Source organism: Rosa rugosa, chromosome 6 (assembly GCF_958449725.1).
Source record: "Rosa rugosa chromosome 6, drRosRugo1.1, whole genome shotgun sequence".
NCBI classification, from domain to species: domain Eukaryota; kingdom Viridiplantae; phylum Streptophyta; class Magnoliopsida; order Rosales; family Rosaceae; genus Rosa; species Rosa rugosa.
Genome location: NC_084825.1, coordinates 44,672,793 through 44,690,978, shown reverse-complemented (window position 1 = coordinate 44,690,978; position 18,186 = coordinate 44,672,793). Strand labels below are relative to the sequence as shown.

The 18,186-nt window shown below is 39.9% G+C and overlaps 1 protein-coding gene and 1 long non-coding RNA gene across 2 annotated transcripts; one reads left to right on the top strand and one right to left on the bottom strand.

Moving 5' to 3' along the window:
• Positions 1-2,320: 2,320 nt before the first annotated feature.
• Positions 2,321-4,360, bottom strand: LOC133714704 (uncharacterized). The gene is made up of 3 exons (XM_062140915.1): positions 4,274-4,360; positions 3,247-3,924; positions 2,321-2,752 (listed from the first exon to the last, which is right to left on the bottom strand). Exons 2-3 carry the CDS (start codon positions 3,865-3,867, stop codon positions 2,675-2,677), a joined length of 699 nt encoding a protein of 232 aa, XP_061996899.1. The 5' UTR covers positions 3,868-3,924; positions 4,274-4,360; the 3' UTR covers positions 2,321-2,674.
• A 2,269-nt stretch (positions 4,361-6,629) lies between these two features.
• Positions 6,630-7,764, top strand: LOC133714705 (uncharacterized). Its single transcript, XR_009848802.1, has 2 exons — positions 6,630-6,852; positions 7,586-7,764. It is a non-coding gene; the product is annotated as an uncharacterized LOC133714705 (long non-coding RNA).
• Positions 7,765-18,186: the final 10,422 nt, after the last annotated feature.

The window sequence follows — 18,186 nt, the reverse complement described above, 5'->3', positions numbered from 1 at the left end:
TCTCTACAGTATCCTCTTTAGTTTTGACATTAGCAGCATATCTTGGAATATTCTGTCTTCTGAAATCACTTTGATACTTTTAGATCACATTCTTCCAGTGATAATTGGCTATTACTCCTGTACTGTTTTGATTCTGTTATGCATTTCACCTAATATGTAGTAGTGAAACGTAGACTAAGTGTTTGAATCTTCAAAGCTCAGGAAATAATTCACAGGCAACGGAGATTCTATTGATTCTAATGGATATGCAGGATTGTCTGATGATGATGCTTTATTTGGTTGATTGGTTCTGAGTTTCGGTGCGTTCCCAACTGTAAATCTTAAATCTTTGTGTTTCTGGGTGAATTGGGCATTTGGGTTTGTGTTAGTTTGGTTCTGGGTTTGTGGTAATGAGTGTCAAGTCTTATGAATTATGTTGGGGTTCTAAACTTCTAAAGTTCTAATTCAAATATCTTATTTTGTGATAATGATTGTAAAGTTATGAATTGGGATTTTGTGGAACTGGTAAGTATTTGGATCCTTTGGTTCGCATTTCAGGAAGAGATACATGAATAGCTACTGAGTTTTGCTGAAGCTGAGCTACTGTTGTAGGACTAAAAAGGCCGGAGGGGATCCACCGGTGAGTTCTTTGATTTTATCTTCAAAATATTATGGCAGGTTTTTATTTTTTTATTTTGATACTGACGCAGTTGGATTGATAACTAGGTTTATCAGCAATAAACCTAAGCAAGAGATTCTGGAGTCCACCAGAGATAAAAGAGAATAATATCAAATTTATTGATAAAAGATAATAGATGCGTTCTGCAGCCTTAAGACGGCTTATTTATAAGAAAATAAACCCTAGGGCGACTAACAATGAAACCCTAAAGCCCATGGGTAAAAACGAAAACAACCCAAAAATAACTAGGAAAACCAAAATACCGGAAAATAGAAAAATGCAGTTTTGAGGCCCTAAACAACCCCGAAAGCCTGAAAAAGGTCACAGGTCGTGGCAAAGCAACGAGTTTGATTTCTGGCGCAATTCCCTTTCCGGAAAGGTAAGGTGCGTCCCAAACGGACTCCGGGGAGCTGTTTCGCGTCTACTAGTCACTTTTCGTTTTCCTCCTTTAGCACGATCCAACTGTTCTTCAAATTGGGTTGCCATCTGTTCTGCATCAGATACAAAAATATTATGGCAGTTCCTTACATGTAGAGTTTGTAACGTCTAGTGAAGCATATTGTTTGTCTTTTAGGTGTTTGGAGGGGTGGAGAGGAGATAGATTTTTTACAACTGCAAGGAATATAAGCACAAGTACATGCAGGAGAAGAATCAAAGACAAAAAACAAATATATGGTACTAAAAAGTATATCTATTCTACATAATATGGAACTAATTTACTTGCATCTTTAAATGCATTTATATAACATACACTGTATTATTGTTCATATAGTGATTCATCTTCTTCTTTTTCCGTTTCGCTCATAGTCTCTGTATCGTTGTATATGAAAGGGGAATAGATATATGGTAAATTGGTAATTTAGAATGTTTGTCTATTAGTGTTAAAGTTTTACATAGGGACTGACATTGACAAAGTTCTTTTGCAGATACAGAACGACACCACCTTCACAAACCATAATCTCCAGAAAGAAATTGTACGTTATCATTTCTAGAGGTATATGTTATTGATTTTGTTATTTACAATCTGGCACGGATACCACCGGCTTTGCCCACCTTCACTCTGCCATGCAAGTACAAGTCGCTTCGCGCGAAGCTATTGACTTAGGGCTATCTGTTGTTTCTCAAGTTGCATTATTTGTATTTTATCTCAGTCCGTGTTTACTTTAATATGTGAGTTTAGATGGAAATGATAGCATAGTGATGCTTGAAATGGTGGACATGCGCTTCACCTCCAGATCATCCATTATCATGTATGTCACAACGCCCTTCACATATCCAGCAGCGCCGGCACCAGAACTTGCTTCCAGTGGTAGTCGGCTGACCGACATAAGTGGTTCCTAGGTTGATGGGGTCTGAACACGATGGACATTTTTCATTGGGGTTTTCAGTCACGTACGGGTGGGATTTAGTGTAATTATTTGAATAACAACACAAGTAGAGCTCCGTTCGAGCACTTGATTCAACGTTGTCGGCCAACTTGAGGATATTAGCTCCAGCAACTGGTGCCTTGGGTTTAAGCAGGATATCCTTGTTTAGTGTGGGTTGGATATATGTATAATCAAGATTTTCAACTCTCATACAGTTTACCAAAGCTATCAACCATCCCACCCTTGGAGAGAAGCCTAATGACAGTATGAGAAACAAAAGAATCCCAACTAAGAACAAGAGTTATGGAGTTATGGAGGGGCTAAGCTGGTCTTCATTTCATCCAAGCAAGAGTGATAAAACATGTATGAGAAACAAAAGAATCCCAACTAAGAACAAGCATCTGTAAAAACTTCAGCAACTCAATTCCAACACTTACGGTGCGAACTAAGTGAATTGAGATACTGTTCATGATTCCTTCTTAACTATTGTTAAAACTACTAATTCAACAAGACAAAGACATCAAAGTGACAACGAACTAATTGTTCACAAAAGTATAGCCTCCTGAACGCCTTCTTACAACTTAGCAACCAGGCCAGGATCTCATAGAAGCTCCAGAATGTCATTTTCGCTTGCAGGGCATTGAGATGTTTATGCTTCTTTCGTCCCAAGGAAAACATTGGTGAGAACAGAATTTGACTCCAATGATGCCTTCAACAGTTTCAAACCCTAAGGATGGAAAGAAAAAGTGATCATTGCACTGTTATAGATGGAAAGAAAAAGTGATCATTGCACTGTTATAGATGGAAAGAAAAAGTGATCATTGCACGTCTATAACAGTTGTATAGTTTTGCCAAATTGAATTGATACCAGTGAGAGAACACCTGTTTATAGTTGATTGATGAAGTTATATAATAGAAGATAACATTACTTGAGGGATCACAAATGTAAAAATTAATAACATTAAACGTTAACTTATCACCTCTTCCACACTCTGAATCTATTTCAAGAACACAAAATCGAAACTCGAAAGCAATATTTAAATACACGGAGATTCAATGTTCAGTAATCAGAATCACAATTGTATCAGAAGTTGTTGGCCTCTCAAAACAGTTGGAAAAGAACTTAGCAGGCACAAGCTATTTGAATTATGAAGAACATGTTACAGAGTTAATTTTGAAAGACAGACAAGTGAGATATGAGGGAAATATTGGGATTCATACCTCATCCATGCCTAGATGAACCACCTTCTCTTCAAGGGAACCAACCTCCTTAACATTGAACTTGTTGAGCATAGTTATACAAGATATGGTAGACATAGGCTTCACCTCCAAATTATCCATAATCATGTATGTCACAACATCTTTCACATATCCACGACCACCCCCAGAAGATCCAGCAGTAGTAGCCTGTGGAGCAACATAAGGTACTTTGGTGGAGAGATAGTTTTTACACTGTGGACATATGGCTTTAGGGTCATCAGCCACATACCGGTGGTAGTTCACACACATGAAAAGCTTTTTTTGCGCCACTGACTCATCATTGGTTAACAAAAGAGAGGCATCCCCACTGCCTATTACCGCTGTGGGTTTGAGCAAGGTATCTTTGTTACAATCTGGTAGCATGTAAATGTCACCAATGCTTTCAATACTATCATAAAGCTTGCCTAAGCTACCAACCATGCTATCCTTGCTGAGGAGCCTAATGACAGTGCCGACGGGTAAAGACATAATGGTGAAAAGAAAGTCCACAAATTCCTTGCCTGATTCAGCATACAGAACTTTGTGGCCCTTTGTATCAATCAAGAGCCTCAAAGTAACATTGGTGGTGGTGGTGGTTGCCATTGACCAAAAAACCTTACAAATACTTCCAAACAAAAAAAGCCCTCCAAAACACTTGACCTGGCAAGCATTATGTAAAGAATGAATCAGAAAAGCATATGAACATCATCACAATTTTTTTTTTTCGGTGATGATATAAAAATTGGACAAAATTAGCTGAAGATACACACACATGTATTACCAAAAAATACACGATTCAAATTAATTAAGGACATTTTCACGAATGGAATACATGAACATTTCATTTGACCAATGAAGAAAGAAAAAAGAATTCATAAACATGTTAAACAGGAAAGAGCTCAATTTAGAGTCCAAATTCAGTTCCAGAAATTCGTATAATTATTGCTTAGAGAATTATACTAAAACCTCAGAGCGAGAAAGAGAGAGAGTTAGAGTTTCGAAGAGGTACCTCAAATGCAGCAGCAGCACAGCAGCTGTGGAGTGTGGAGTAGGGTTTTAGAGCGGGGAAGATGATCAGAGCTTTGTCTGTTCGGTACTCCATTACATATAAAACACTAGGCTTCTGTATGGGCCTTATTGGGCTTCAGGAAAAGAACTAGGCCCAGTAATACTTGAAGCGTGGGCTTACATCATCGACATGCTTGCTCAAAATCAAATAAAGATAATGTTTAAAGGTGGAGTTGTGGTATCACGCGACGTAAGCCCCTGTCTTCTATGTGGAGTTGCAGTGCCGTATGGCCTGTTACCCGCACGATAGTTCCCCTTGTTAGATGTTACTTTCCACTAACCTTTTTTTTTTTTTTTTTGGGGTACTTGTAGAACCATTGTTGATCTATCAATAGTTGGAATCACGAACGAATACACAGAGCAATTGATATATCAGAAATTATCGCCTTAAAACCAAAATCATTTCGGGTGTAATTGGGGATTAGGGTTGGGTTTTTTGCACAAACAGTGTCTGGAGACTTGGGTGACTGACAAAATGATACCCGAACTTACAAAGTTATCAAAGTAGTACCTGAACTCGTTTTTTCTTATCAACGTCATACCTACTGTCATTTTCCGTCACGGTGCCGTCAATTTAACCATGTGCGACACACGTGACTCATTAAATGAGTCAAAAAAGTCTGATTTGCCCTCAATTCCTTAAATTTTCTCTCTCTTATTCATCATCCTCTTGATACTTATATAGCCTTCCGCCTCTCGGTGGTGGTGGCGTGGCGTAGCGGCGTGGTTAGATTCGAACCGGCAGCAGGGGTTGACTCGATCTCGGTGGTGTCCGATCTGGAGTGTTAGTGGTGGTGCGATCTGGGTTGGAATTGATTTTGATCTGGGAAAGAATCCGATAGTGGTGTCCGATCCAATAGCCATCACAAATCCCATCACCAAGCATCAACCAAATTGCCAAACCTCACAAGCATGCTCAACAACGCATTACCAAGCCTAACGCTCAAAAGGGTCATCAAATTCAATATATACCTGTATGCACGAGCTCCATCCTCATGTGTTCACTTCCACTCGCATAGCCCAACCAAAGCAACATAAGCATCTTCTTCCACCTTAATTTGAACCTCCTGCATGGAGTCCACGAGCTTCAAAGCTTTCTCGAGGTTCCCATGACGGCAAAGCTCGGTTAGGTCGGAGTTGGGGTTCTGGGTGTTGGTGGCGGTGACGGAGGAGCTGCAGACAGTTATTTCTTGGGTTTTTCTGGAAGAAATATGGGGACTTTGGAACTTAAGGTGGAGAAGCTTAAGGTTTCGAGCTTGTGGGTTTTGGGGAATTGAGGATTTGGAAGGTGTTGGTTGTGAGGAATTTGAGAGGTATTAGCTGAAATCGCCATTTGTGGGCACTGAGAGCATTGCCCGTGTTCCAAAGAGGAAGAAGGGTTTTGCTGGAGGTTTAGTGGTTCATGGATAAAATGTATAGTTTTTCTTAGAATGAATTGGATTTTTTTTTGTTGTTGTTGAGAATTGGGATTTTTGGTTAATAGATTTATTTTCAATATAATAATTTATTTAATTTTTATTTTTAATTTTGAATTTATTCATTTAAGGTTTGATGAAGTGAAAAAGACTTTTTTGCCCTCAATTTGCAACTCACGTGCGGCACACATAGTCAGGATTGACGGCGCCGTGACGGAAAACTGACGTAGGTACAACGTTGATAAGAAAAAACGAGTCCAGGTATTACTTTGATAACTTTGTAAGTTCGGGTATCATATTGTCAGTCACCCAAGTCTCCAGACACTGTTGGTGCAAAAAACCCATTAGGGTTTTATAAACTATTAGCAGCAGTCCAAATTGTAACTCACCTTGCTGTCAATGGCAACTATTAGCTTGAAGCTACTCGTTGACACAGAGCAGAAAAAAGTTATGTTCGCCGAAGCAGGTAAGGAATTTGTTGACTTCCTCTTCACCCTTCTTTCTTTTCCCGCCGGTACCATCATCAGGCTCCTCTCAAAGGACAACATGGTTGGAAGCCTAGGTAAACTGTACGAAAGCGTTGAAAATTTTAGTGATACATATATGCAACCCAATCTGAACAAAGACATCCTCCTGAAACCTAAAGAACCTGGTACCATGCCTAATAACGTAGGGTTGTTAACCAATGTCGAAAAAACTGAAAGAAAGTCGACTTGCATTTGTTCCAATACGGGAATCGTAGTTTGGCATGGCAGCTACAGTGCCTATAGCGATATCCACCACCCGTATTGTTCTGATGATCCTAATGCCACATTTCCAAAGTGCAATCACAAAATATCTACCAAAAAAAAAAAAAAGTGCAATCACAAAATGAGTATTTCTACGACTTATGTTGCTCCTCGACTGCTCCGGCTGAAGAATCTTCCGCCTCCTCTAAAACTCTAAAAGGATAGGGATTGTCAAACCGGTTGTTACATACATGATAATGGATGACTTGGAAGTGAAGCCTATGTCTACCATCTCGACTATAGCTCTGCTCAACAGCTTTAATGTTAGAGAATTTGGTGCCCTTGAAGAGAAGGTTATTAATCTAGGCATGGATGAGGTGTGGTTTTTACTCTTTTTCTTACTAATTACTCAAGACTCTTAATTTTCTGAGATTAGTTTCTGATTGTTCTTTGTTTTCGATCATCTATACCAAAAATTTGGATTTTTTAAGGGCTGATTTGGCCTCTAGGCCGTTGCTTAACAGTTATATATAAGCTACTACAAATTATGAGATGGTCGGGAAACTGCTAATAGATAATCAAATTAGATGGTGAAACTGTAGATATTTTAGAAATACAATGGTACTTAAGTTTGAGCATTTTAACCTTCTAGAATAATACTATTAATTTCTTGTGATTCAGTCCTGCTGTTTTCTTGCGGTTTAGGCTCCCCCTTCTTCATGTTAGGCTTCTGTTTTATGTACTTTTTTGGACGTTTAAGCTAGCATAGAACTCAGTTTTGGGCCTTTTGGCTTTCGATAGTACTCTATTATTTGTAGCTTCAATTGATGATCTAAATCGCCTAACTGGATTCAATACTTCATACGGTGTTAATTAATGTTATAAATTTTCATTCGTCTTCGTATTTCTCTTGTTTATTGACGTTTCTGATGAGAAAAGTTAATTAGGAAACACTTATTCATATCTTTCTCTCAGTTTGCTTACAGAAACGTGAGAAATGCAGTACATATGCGCGCGCTATGCGTTTGTAGTCAAGATGGTTTCGAAATGATGCTAATGCCATTTTTTCCAGATGAATAGCAGCGTTTTGATCTTCTGTTTCTATTGTAGGGTGTGAAATTGCTCAAGGATTCATTGCAATCAAAGTCAGTTCTTACTAATATAATGTGTTTCTTGGAGGAGTGAAGCCTGAAGATCATAGCTCTGCAAATTAGCTTTCATACTAGATCTGACATTGTTAAGGTTCTCTTAGAGATGTTTTTAAAGAATTGGAATGACTTGTTTTTGGATTTGGAACCTTTTCTATCTCTACTACTATAAAGCGAAGCCCTCAAAAGCTTCACCAAATTTTGAACTATCTTAATTACCCCCGTTGAGTTAATTGAAATAAATAAATAAATACAAGGGTTATTATAGTAATATGCAAAAGAAATAAAAAAATATAAATAAAGAGATAATTATGGAAAAGAGACGTGGATAGTGGGAGAAGTATAGGATAGATAACTGCATCCATTCTAAATTCCCGCATCTAAAAGCAAGTGGATAAACTGATAAACCAAAATCAACAACCTCTTTGTTTTTTTATCTAACTTTATGAGTCCGTGCAGATGCAGGGGTGAAAAGCTAGTGTTCTTAATTCCAACCCTGCTGGGAGAATATATGACTAAATGATTAAGCGGTTAATACAGCGGATAAAATCTTCCAATCCTGTCCGATAGGGCTGGGCACGGGCCAGGTCCAACTATAATTTCACTGGGCCCGGACCTGACCCATTTTTTACGGTTTGGGCCTAAAGCCCGTTTTGACACAAACAAGGACCGGCCCGGGACCGGCCCGTTTCATTTTGGGCCGGGCTTGCGGGCCCAAACACCTGTATTTTACTTTGGCTTAGGAGGATATATTTCTACTTTGCTATGTAGCCAGATTTCTTTCATTTCATTCATTTCAACCTATTTCAGATTTCAATCAAAACATAATATCAAGATCCAAAGTTCAAGGCTTCAAGCTGCAAATTCAAATATCCAAAATACATAAAATCCAAATTCAAACACAAGTCAATCACAATACCTGCAATTGAAAGTTTGAAATACAATGTCCCAATTTAAATATGAAGTCCAAATTGTAATACAAATATGCAATTGAAATAGAAAGTCCTAATTCAAATACTACAATTTAGCAGCCCTTTTTCCAGTTCTCTATCCAACATTTCAAGCTTTCAGCAGCTACCATCCATCAATTGGCTTCGACAGTTTTGCTTTTACCTACAACAACCATCATAAAGAGATTTAGATAACAGGGAAGTGAGGACTGAGGAACCATTCAAGCTGCAACTTAACTATATCAGACACAAACATAAACTGACAAACACAAACACAATAACTCTATCAGACACAAACACAATCACTGTATCAAAATATCACAACAACTGAACAAAGCATGCAATCACATAGTACAAGCTACATTAAAATCCATTTCCAGGAACCACAACTCACAAGCATATTTGCAGTTACTAGAAATCAAAACTCAGAGAGTATAAGGAGAAACTAAGAAAGAAACTCACAGATGGGGATTTCGAGCCTCTCTGCGTCTGCGCATTCTCTCAGCCTCCCCGCGTTTACGCGTCTCCACGTCCTCTCAGCCTCCCCACGTCTTCGAGTCACGACATTGGCAGAGGAGAAGAGATGGAGGCGGCTGATCGATGTGAAGGGCTGAAAGAGTGAAAGCGGCAATCTCGGCCGTGCAGCAGTGCAGGTGAAGTGAAGAGAGAGAGAGAGAGCAGTCTCGGCGTTGAGTGTTGGGCGTTGGTGGATATGGCGGCCTCTCTCAGATCAGATCAGGTTTGGGAAGAAGGACTGAAGGAGGCGGCCTCTCAGTTTGGGAAGAAATGAAGGCTGAGTGAGTGACTGATTAGGTATAGTCATTTAGGTATTTGAGTGAGGAATATAATTCAGTGTGGCTGATCCTATGTAAAAATTTTGAGCCTCATATTAGCTCCAATAAAAAATGGACATGTGTCCCTTTTTTTATATAAGACGGGCTTGACGGGCTTTTGCAACTTTGAAAGTGATGGCCTAGCCCGAACCGTAACTTTGAAAGTAAAGGCCCAGCTAGAACAGTTTTGCTAAAAAAAAATATAGGGCCCGGCCCGAACGGGTTGGGCTTTGACGGGCTGGTTTAGGTTTCCGGGTTTTCAGGCTTAAACGTCCAGCCCTACTGTTCGAGATCAGTAGTACCAACATCCCTAATTAATAACTTTCAATTTGTTAAGCACCTCTACTTGAGATGGATGACGTAGGTGATATAGGCTTTACTTCTGAATATTTTATATCATGTAAGCAACATTTTTTTGGAATCTCTCTCTAGCAGTTGGAAGATTCTTTTCTTTAGCATCCGGTGGAGCTGCATAGGTCAACTGGGTACGTACATAGATACAGTTGCAGTGCACCTTGGACAATGGCTCTGGCCTCTGGGGCCATCAACCACATAGGTGTAATGTTAGTTGTAGCAGATCTTTTTGGCGCAACTCTAAACAGAACTCACGTATATATGTAAAACTGATCGATCATTGTCATTTGATTCATGAAAGTCAGCATACGATATCTTTGTTGAGAACTTGAGAACTGAGATAAGTATGCATGTTTCTTTCACCAGATCTATGATCGACCAACGAAACAATAAACTTTACTTTTTGAAGGCACGCACTACATATTAGAAATTGAAGTAACTAAGAACATGGAATTTGAAATCTGAAATCGAAAGTCATTGCAGTTCTTTTAAGCAAAGCAAATTATAAATCCAGCTAAAAAAAAAAAAACAGAAACATTTCTCCCATAAGCTTCAACATGTCAATTCAGTAGTTAAGTATTGGTTGGTTTTAGATCTGATATAGTCATTCCTCTCATAACACATGCGTAAGTACGATACTGGTACTCAGTCACTAGTTGTAACGCAGTGGTAGATTGAGTGGCGGTGGGTCGTAGACAAATTAGCATAACTGCATGCGATATTGCATCACCCCAAGCGGATATAAGGAGATTGGTGTGCATTACCAATGTCCTGACTACCATCATAGTCGTTTTCGCGAGACCATTTGGGTGTGTACCTGAGAAGATGATGTCTAACATCAGTCCCAATGCAATAACCATTTAAAGTCTTCGATGTAAACTTTCTAACAATGTCAAATCCAATTGACTGAATAGGATGATCTGGGGAGTGAGCCCGTTGTCATATGATATGTGCTAGGAGTGCAGCATAAGCAGCATTTACAGGTGGACAATGGCACAACACGTGACCAGCGTGTTTGCGTGTCAACAACCATCATGAGATATTTAAACGTTCGCAGGTTGGTTGAATCAGTCCACAGAATCCCCACAGACTCTATGTCAGAACAAAATCAGTATTTTCATAACTTTTGCATAGGACGATCTCAGTCCTAATTTCCCTAAGGAACGAGCTTTGTAAAACGAGCGAGAGGTCTTAAAATCAACCAATGAGGATTTTGGTTGGGCCTAAGCGTCTGAGTCGCTATTTGAAGCAAAGGTAGTGATTGCAACATCACCTTAGGCGTCATCACCATCATGTACGCTATCCATGGCGTCATGGATAAGGACTATGCTAGCCCTAGGCTAGTGGTGGACGGAGGCAGCTCCAGAGGCAGCGGCGGCGGTCACACTTAGTCCAGGAATCAACTTTTGATTCATGCTTCGTTTCGCTCAAAATAAAGGATGTCCATGTAAAGTCTTTAGTAGATGGATCATCATATCATGACCAGGATGACCTATCCTGTCTTGACAAAGCCAATATGTGTCTAAATCCAAGAGATCTTCTCTCATGACTTTATTGGATTTAATAGCTCGAATAGTGACATAGAGTCCACTAGAGAGACACATAAATTTCTCTAAGATGCGCATTTGTTCGCAATCGTTAGAGGTATTGCAAAGGAACTGATTTCCGTTCTTTACATGCATTTTCGCATGGAATCCGTTGGCTATTCATAGGTGCTATTTGCCCTAGGAGCGTAGAGAGTATTTGTGACAGTAATCAAGTTGTCATTTGGCAGTGGGAACTTGGGCTATTCCATGTCCTTGAATTAATACTGATGGCCCAGCCATCGTAGTCACAAAGTAATATGCTCAGAATCAAAATGGAGTCATAATGAAAAGAACTCGAAATTTTATTCATAAGCCAACGGAGTACATCATTGTCTCTTAACTATTAGGAGAATCCAATTCAAATGCTAGCTAATGCAAGACAAAGGTAGTCGTTTGACTTCTTTCGGTAACTTCAAAATAAATATGACCAGGTGAGTAGAGAGATGTCGGTGGAGCAAAGCTCGCTTAAGTACCACTTATCTCAAAACCTTCCTAGACATCATACTTATGTTGGATGAGCCTATGTGAAGAAAAACTAAACCAATGTCATTTACTACAAAGCATATGGCAATTGCCTATTACATCTCTTGGAAAAATAAAGACTTAAACAGAATTGGCGATCTATTGATCCCAGCTAGATTTGTAGTCTTGAACCCTTCACTCTAGATCATCTTCTTGATCTTCTTGTTCCACATAGTGAGTTTCTCTTGCTTCACGATACGTCATGTATGCGTTAGCAACATTCTGGGGTGCATTACATGCTTTAGCCCAATGTCCGGACGCTCCACACCGAAGACAAGCATCATCATGGTCAGACTCCCTTGATCGAGGTGAGCTTAGAGCGCGTTGGGGACGGCTATGATCCTTGGTGGCGCCACCACCATAGCCAGAGGCTCTGCCTTTCTCTCTCTTCACACGTTGACCTCTACGGTTCCGTGTGCGCCTATCTTGCCGGTTTCCTTCCTCTCTGGGGCTAGAATATGGACTAGAACGTCCAGAATAATCCCTTTCCTTAGGGTTTCGCTTCTGGTGCCCTCCCTTAGGGGCGCGACTATAATTAGACTCCGGAATATGCTCTGTTTCCACAGATCTCAAATTATAGTTCTTCACAAGAATGTTGTCATGCTTTTCAGTGACATTCATAGTTCCAATAAGCTCATGAAACCTTGTGATTCATACACTCGTACTGGAGGGAATCATCCATATGATGAGTCATTAGGATGATGGCTTTCCCCTTATTTGCCTCTAAGGCTGCTCTATTTGCTTCCAAAACTTGAGCTTGCTTAACAGTTAGCACGTCCTGGCTAGGCTCTCAAATCGTATCCAGGATTCCATCAGCCTTAAGATGCTGGCGGACATCACCGACCTACCTATGATATCCAGAGCCAGTTGTTCCCAATGGAGCAAAGTCCAATTTGTTCAGGTTACTTATCCTGAAAGAGAACAAGAAAATGGTTAGTTTCGGAGCGGAAAAAGCTACCATAAAAACATATTAAATTTCTGAGCGTAATCACTTCCAAGAAACTCAATTCCAAGAGGTATTGGATTAGATTGAAACAATGACGTAAGTGGTCGATCATAAATTCTCTACAAACTCTAAGTTTGGAAATCTCAACAAGCTCCGAGCTTGAAGTGAGCACGAACCCCCACAATTTGGCTTAATTAGGTCTCCCCTATGATGAAGAAAGGGGGGTAGAAGAAGGGAGTTTGCAAGTCCCTGAGAAAAAGAAGAGAAAAACAATAAAAACAGGAACTTTTAGTAAAAATTACCTCGAAATAGGTCGCTGGAAAATTTGACAGGAAAATGGCCAGAAAAGTGGCCGACGATGACCTGTCGCCGGAGCTGCTGACATGGCACCGACTGCTGACGTGGCTCCGATTTGTTGATGTGGCACCGGCTGCTGACGTGGCTCCGATCTGTTGACGTGGTAGGGTGACGTGGCGTGTTGACTGGCTGGCTAACGTGGCTGGATGGACTGGGCAGTTGACTTCTTCTGGCTTGGTCTTTTTTTTTCTTCTTTTGCAGTGGGCCGCGTCAGCCTCTTTTTCTTCTGGGCCGCTCTCGCACTTGGGCTACCTTCTCCCTTTTTTTTTTTTTTTCATCTTCTGCTTGTTTTTTTGCAGAAGGTTTTGGCCGCCGGATCAGCAACTTCTAGGCTGGTTTTCAGTGATTTTCCTCCGGTTCCTGAATCCTGGCATTAAAAGGCTTTTGCTGGAAAATTTTGGTGGAAATAGGAGGTCCGAAAGGTGGTGAACCGGTAGAGTATTTGCTGCGGGTGGTTTGGGGCTTCCGGTGGCCAGTTCGGTAGGTTTCTGGCCTGTTTTAATGGTTCTGCAGCCGGTTCTGGATCCTGGGGTTGAGGGCTTCAAGTTGTGTGGCGGAGGCAGAAAAGGTTTCAAGATTTTGTATTCGGATTTAGGGTTTTAGCTATTTGTTTCAGGGTTAGGACGTCGTGCTGATAACGTGTTTAAGGAAAACTGAATTGAGAGAGAATTGAGTTGTCCTTTCATTGATAATAGGGGCCTATTTATATAGAAGATTACAAGACATAGAATAAGAGTTGTACAAGGAAATATAATCGTACAATTAATCGGATATCTATGAATATCTCCGAGAATATCTCTAATTCAAAACCCTATTACAACTAGGTCAAGTAACCTAGAGTTTGGGCCAGACACATATTTTGAATTTACTTGAACAAAAATATCAATTTTGGAGGTATAAATAGTATCTTTAAAAAATATTGATTTTATTACACGATGGGCATTGTGGTAAAATTAGGGAGGTGCAGATAGCAAATTGGTTATTTGTAAAAATAAGTTGGAGGTCTATTAAGTAGGGAAGTCCAACTATCAATTTAAGAGGTATGAATAGAAGCTCCATTTTAAAAATATTATATATAAAATATTAAGAATATTAATTACTTTTTTATAAAATATAATAGATGTACCATATTTTATTAATATTTCATGAAGTATCATGTTAAAATTTTAAAATATTCTTTATTATAAACGGATCGGATTAGCGGATTGGGTGTCCATTAATCCGGTAAATACCTATTTAGATTGAGCTATCAACGATCCACCGAATTAACGGATCGCGTTGGATTGAAATCTTTTATTACAACGGATTTGGATTTAGGTTGATGTGCTCTAAATCCGGTCCATTTACTGATCTACCAACAACTAGCGACATAGGTTTCAGCAGGATGTCCTTGTCTAAATAAGGTTGCATGTAGGTGTCACTAAGATTTTCAACACTCCCATACAGTTTGCCAAAGGTATCAACCATGCCATCCTTGGAGAGGAGCCTTAATTTTGACAGTCCCCATTGGCAAAAAACGAAGAGTGAAGAAAATCCACAAAATCCTTCCCCACTTCAGCAAAGAGAACCTTTTGACGCTTTACATCCATGAGGAGCTTCAGAGTAATGGTACTGGAGTTGGGCGTTGCTGCCATTATATTAACTTTGAAAGTTGAAGAAGATGAACTAAAATTTATGAGAACTTAAATTCCTAAAAGAGTTATAGACCTATTTATAGACCTGGCTTTGATCTTCAGCAAATCACATATTTATAATTGAAGATAGATATAGACCTGACTTTGATCTTCAAAAGATTTGGACCAGCTCTTGTGGTTCCTTTCTTTTTCTCCAAGAGATGACTAGGTATGTGTACCTTTTCTTTTGCCGAAATGATTTTATCTATTCTTTATAGCTATACTCTTTTCCACCTTTGAAAAGTCTTGGTCTTACTAGGTCTTTGATAAAGTCCTCACTCAAATTAAAGCTCCAGGCTCGCACTCAGATCTCAAACCTTAAAAGTTTGATCATAAAGTAATGTAGTGGTATCCTTTAGACTGATCAAATGTTAAAAGACCGATCAATGGTATAATATAAGTTATGCCTACAAGATTCAATGGCATTTCAGTATTACAGGCAGGGGTAAAAAAAGTCTGGGGAGTCTTAGCTAAATACATATATAATTTAACATCTTAGTGCACCTTCAGAGCATATATGATGTTGGTCCGAGACCAATAAACCAATTGAAAATGAATCAACAAATAATATGAAAACTGTTGAAGGATATTGACACTTAGTGTGCCTAGTCAAACTAGGATAAGTTCTATAGTTGTAATAGGAGAGGTTTCCTACTCCAAGTTAGATAAGGAATCCTTGTACTCTTAGATTATGCACTTGTAATCCCTATGTATAGGGCTCCTATTCTCTATAATGAAATACACTTCTCTCATCAATCTCTCTCAATACCAATATACTTAAACACGTTATCAGCACGACTCTAACCACAAAAACAGAAAACCAAAACTCATTCACAAAGCAGCCCCTAGCCCGAGCTAGCCGAGCCTTCGCTGCAGCCCGAGCGCCCGTGTGCTTGCAACCTTGCACAGCAGCCCCTGCTGCCCCCTTCCTGCAGCCCTGCGTTCCAGCCTGCTGCCACCGAAGCATCCCTGCTGCGCAAACAAGCCAACGCACACCCACTGCATCTTTTTCCCGTTCCTGTGCACATCCGTCTTCTTGCAAGCCTCGAAACGTCTAGTTCGGAAGCTCAGATCGAAAAACTTTCTTCATCAAAGTTGTTCGTCTCTGTCTCTTCCATCTAACCTCCGATTTTCAGCCTTATCGGAGTCATATTGAGATCTGTACACCAATCGAGGTACAAGCTGTTCAGAACAGAATCTGCTCCGAATTTTCACCAAGTAAGTATTCAATAGTAAGTTTTGAAGTTCCTATAATTCAAATATTTCTTCTTTTCTCGGGGACTTGAAAACCTCCCTTCTTCTACATCCCACCTTTCTTATAACGTGGGTTCGATTCTTGAAAAGCGGAATCGTGGGGATTCACGCAATTAACGAACTAAGAGCGTTCGTAAGACTTCGGACTAAGAGCGTCCGTAAGCATCGATTTAACGAACTAAGAGCGTTCGTATGCTACGGACTAAGAGCGTTCGTGAGCATCTATTTTGACCATTCAAAAATCATTGTTTCGGTCTAATCCAATTATTCTTGGAAATCGATTTCTTGGTAGCATAGCTCGGAAATCTTATTTATATTAGTTTTCGTGGAAGCATTGACTCCGAAACTAACTTGTTCTTGTTTCATCTTTCAGGATGTCAAACATGAACAAACTCGATTTTGTTCCATTGGATTATGCAGGCAAAATGTACTTAATTTGGGTCATTGATATCGAGATCCACCTTATTGCCCGTGATTTATTGCATACTATCCAAGAGCTTTGTCCTATAGAAACAGCTCCAGACCCTCAAACTGAGAAAGATAATTCCAAGGCACTTGCCTTCATGAAACGTCACATGGATAGTGACCTACAGTTTGAGTTCATAAATGAGGATAGCGCCATAAAGCTTTGGCATGCGCTTCGCGAACGATATGGCAATGTTCGTGACTCCATACTTCCGAATACAGAAGCAGAATGGAAAGATCTTCGCTTCTCTGAATTTGACACGGTCATGCTATTTTATTCGGAAGCCCTCCGCATCAGAGTAATGATGCGTCTCTGTGGAAAGATGATCACAGAAGACCAGTTGATTGAGAAAACCCTCAATACCTTCCCCGCCTGTGCTATGAGGTCCTCTGACTTATTCCAGACTCATGTAAATGCAAGACGGATCACAAGTTTCCAACAGCTTATTGAAGCTATGGCCACTGCTGAAAGACATGGCAATGAACTTGTGAAAAGAGAATTTGATAGGCTTCAAGAGAGCCATCAAGAGCATCGTCCTATGGCTAGAGAAAGTCGCCATCGACGTCATGATCCATACGATCGAAATGCTCAAGAAGGTAATCGCTCAAGGCGACAATCACACGACCGAAGGAGGCGTGATTTTGAGGGACATAGGGTTGGAAACCATGGAGCCAACGTTGGCCATGGGCACCACTTTCCAACGCCACCAGTCCTAGGGACTATGCATATTGCGCCAATGCGCCTCAATCAAGGGAGAATCCTCTTTATGGTGTCTATTTCTGATATGGAACGTCTGATCAATGGACCTGAATTTGCAATGTACCTACGGAGGTAGTCGCATCATGGTGATCAAGACTTCGAGTTCACAAAGACTTTAAATCTGGCGATGAAGACAAAATGCCGCAGATTTTTATTTATAGTCTTTGATTTTTCCAAGAATTATGTAATGGCTATTATGCCTTAAATCAATAAAATGACTTATTGTATTAACTCTTTCCCTCTAGGCGTACTCAAGAGTACTTGTGATGTCTAGGCAAGGTTTGATCTGAGAGAACGGTTTTAAAAGTGAGCAACGCTCCACCAAAATCTTGCCTTACCTTACCTGGTCACAACTAAATTGAAATTACCGAAAGGATTGAGTGACTACGATTTGTCTACGGTTTGATTTTTATATTGGATTAGATTTTGGTCAAGAAACTTTGATGTAATCATTGGCTATTATTAATAAAGTATCGATTTATTTGATCTCATGTCATGGACATACTTCTCGAACTTTATTACTTACAAGATGTAAGAGCCAATGGTTTTCATGCGGAAACGCATTGTGAGAATGGACAAGAGTTTCTTTGCATCACCTCTAATGACTACGGAAATAACCGAGTATTAGAGAAACTTATGTGTCGCTCTAGTGGGTTGTATGCAATCACTATTCGAGTCATTGAATCCAACCATGTCATGAGAGATGATTTATGGGATTCCGACACATATAGGCTTTGGCACGACCGTTTGGGACACCCAGGTCGTGACATGATGATCCGTATATTAAAGACTTCACACGGACATCCCTTTTTCAGAAGAAAAGAAGTAAAACTCGGTTTTTGGACACCGAAGGAGCCCCTGCG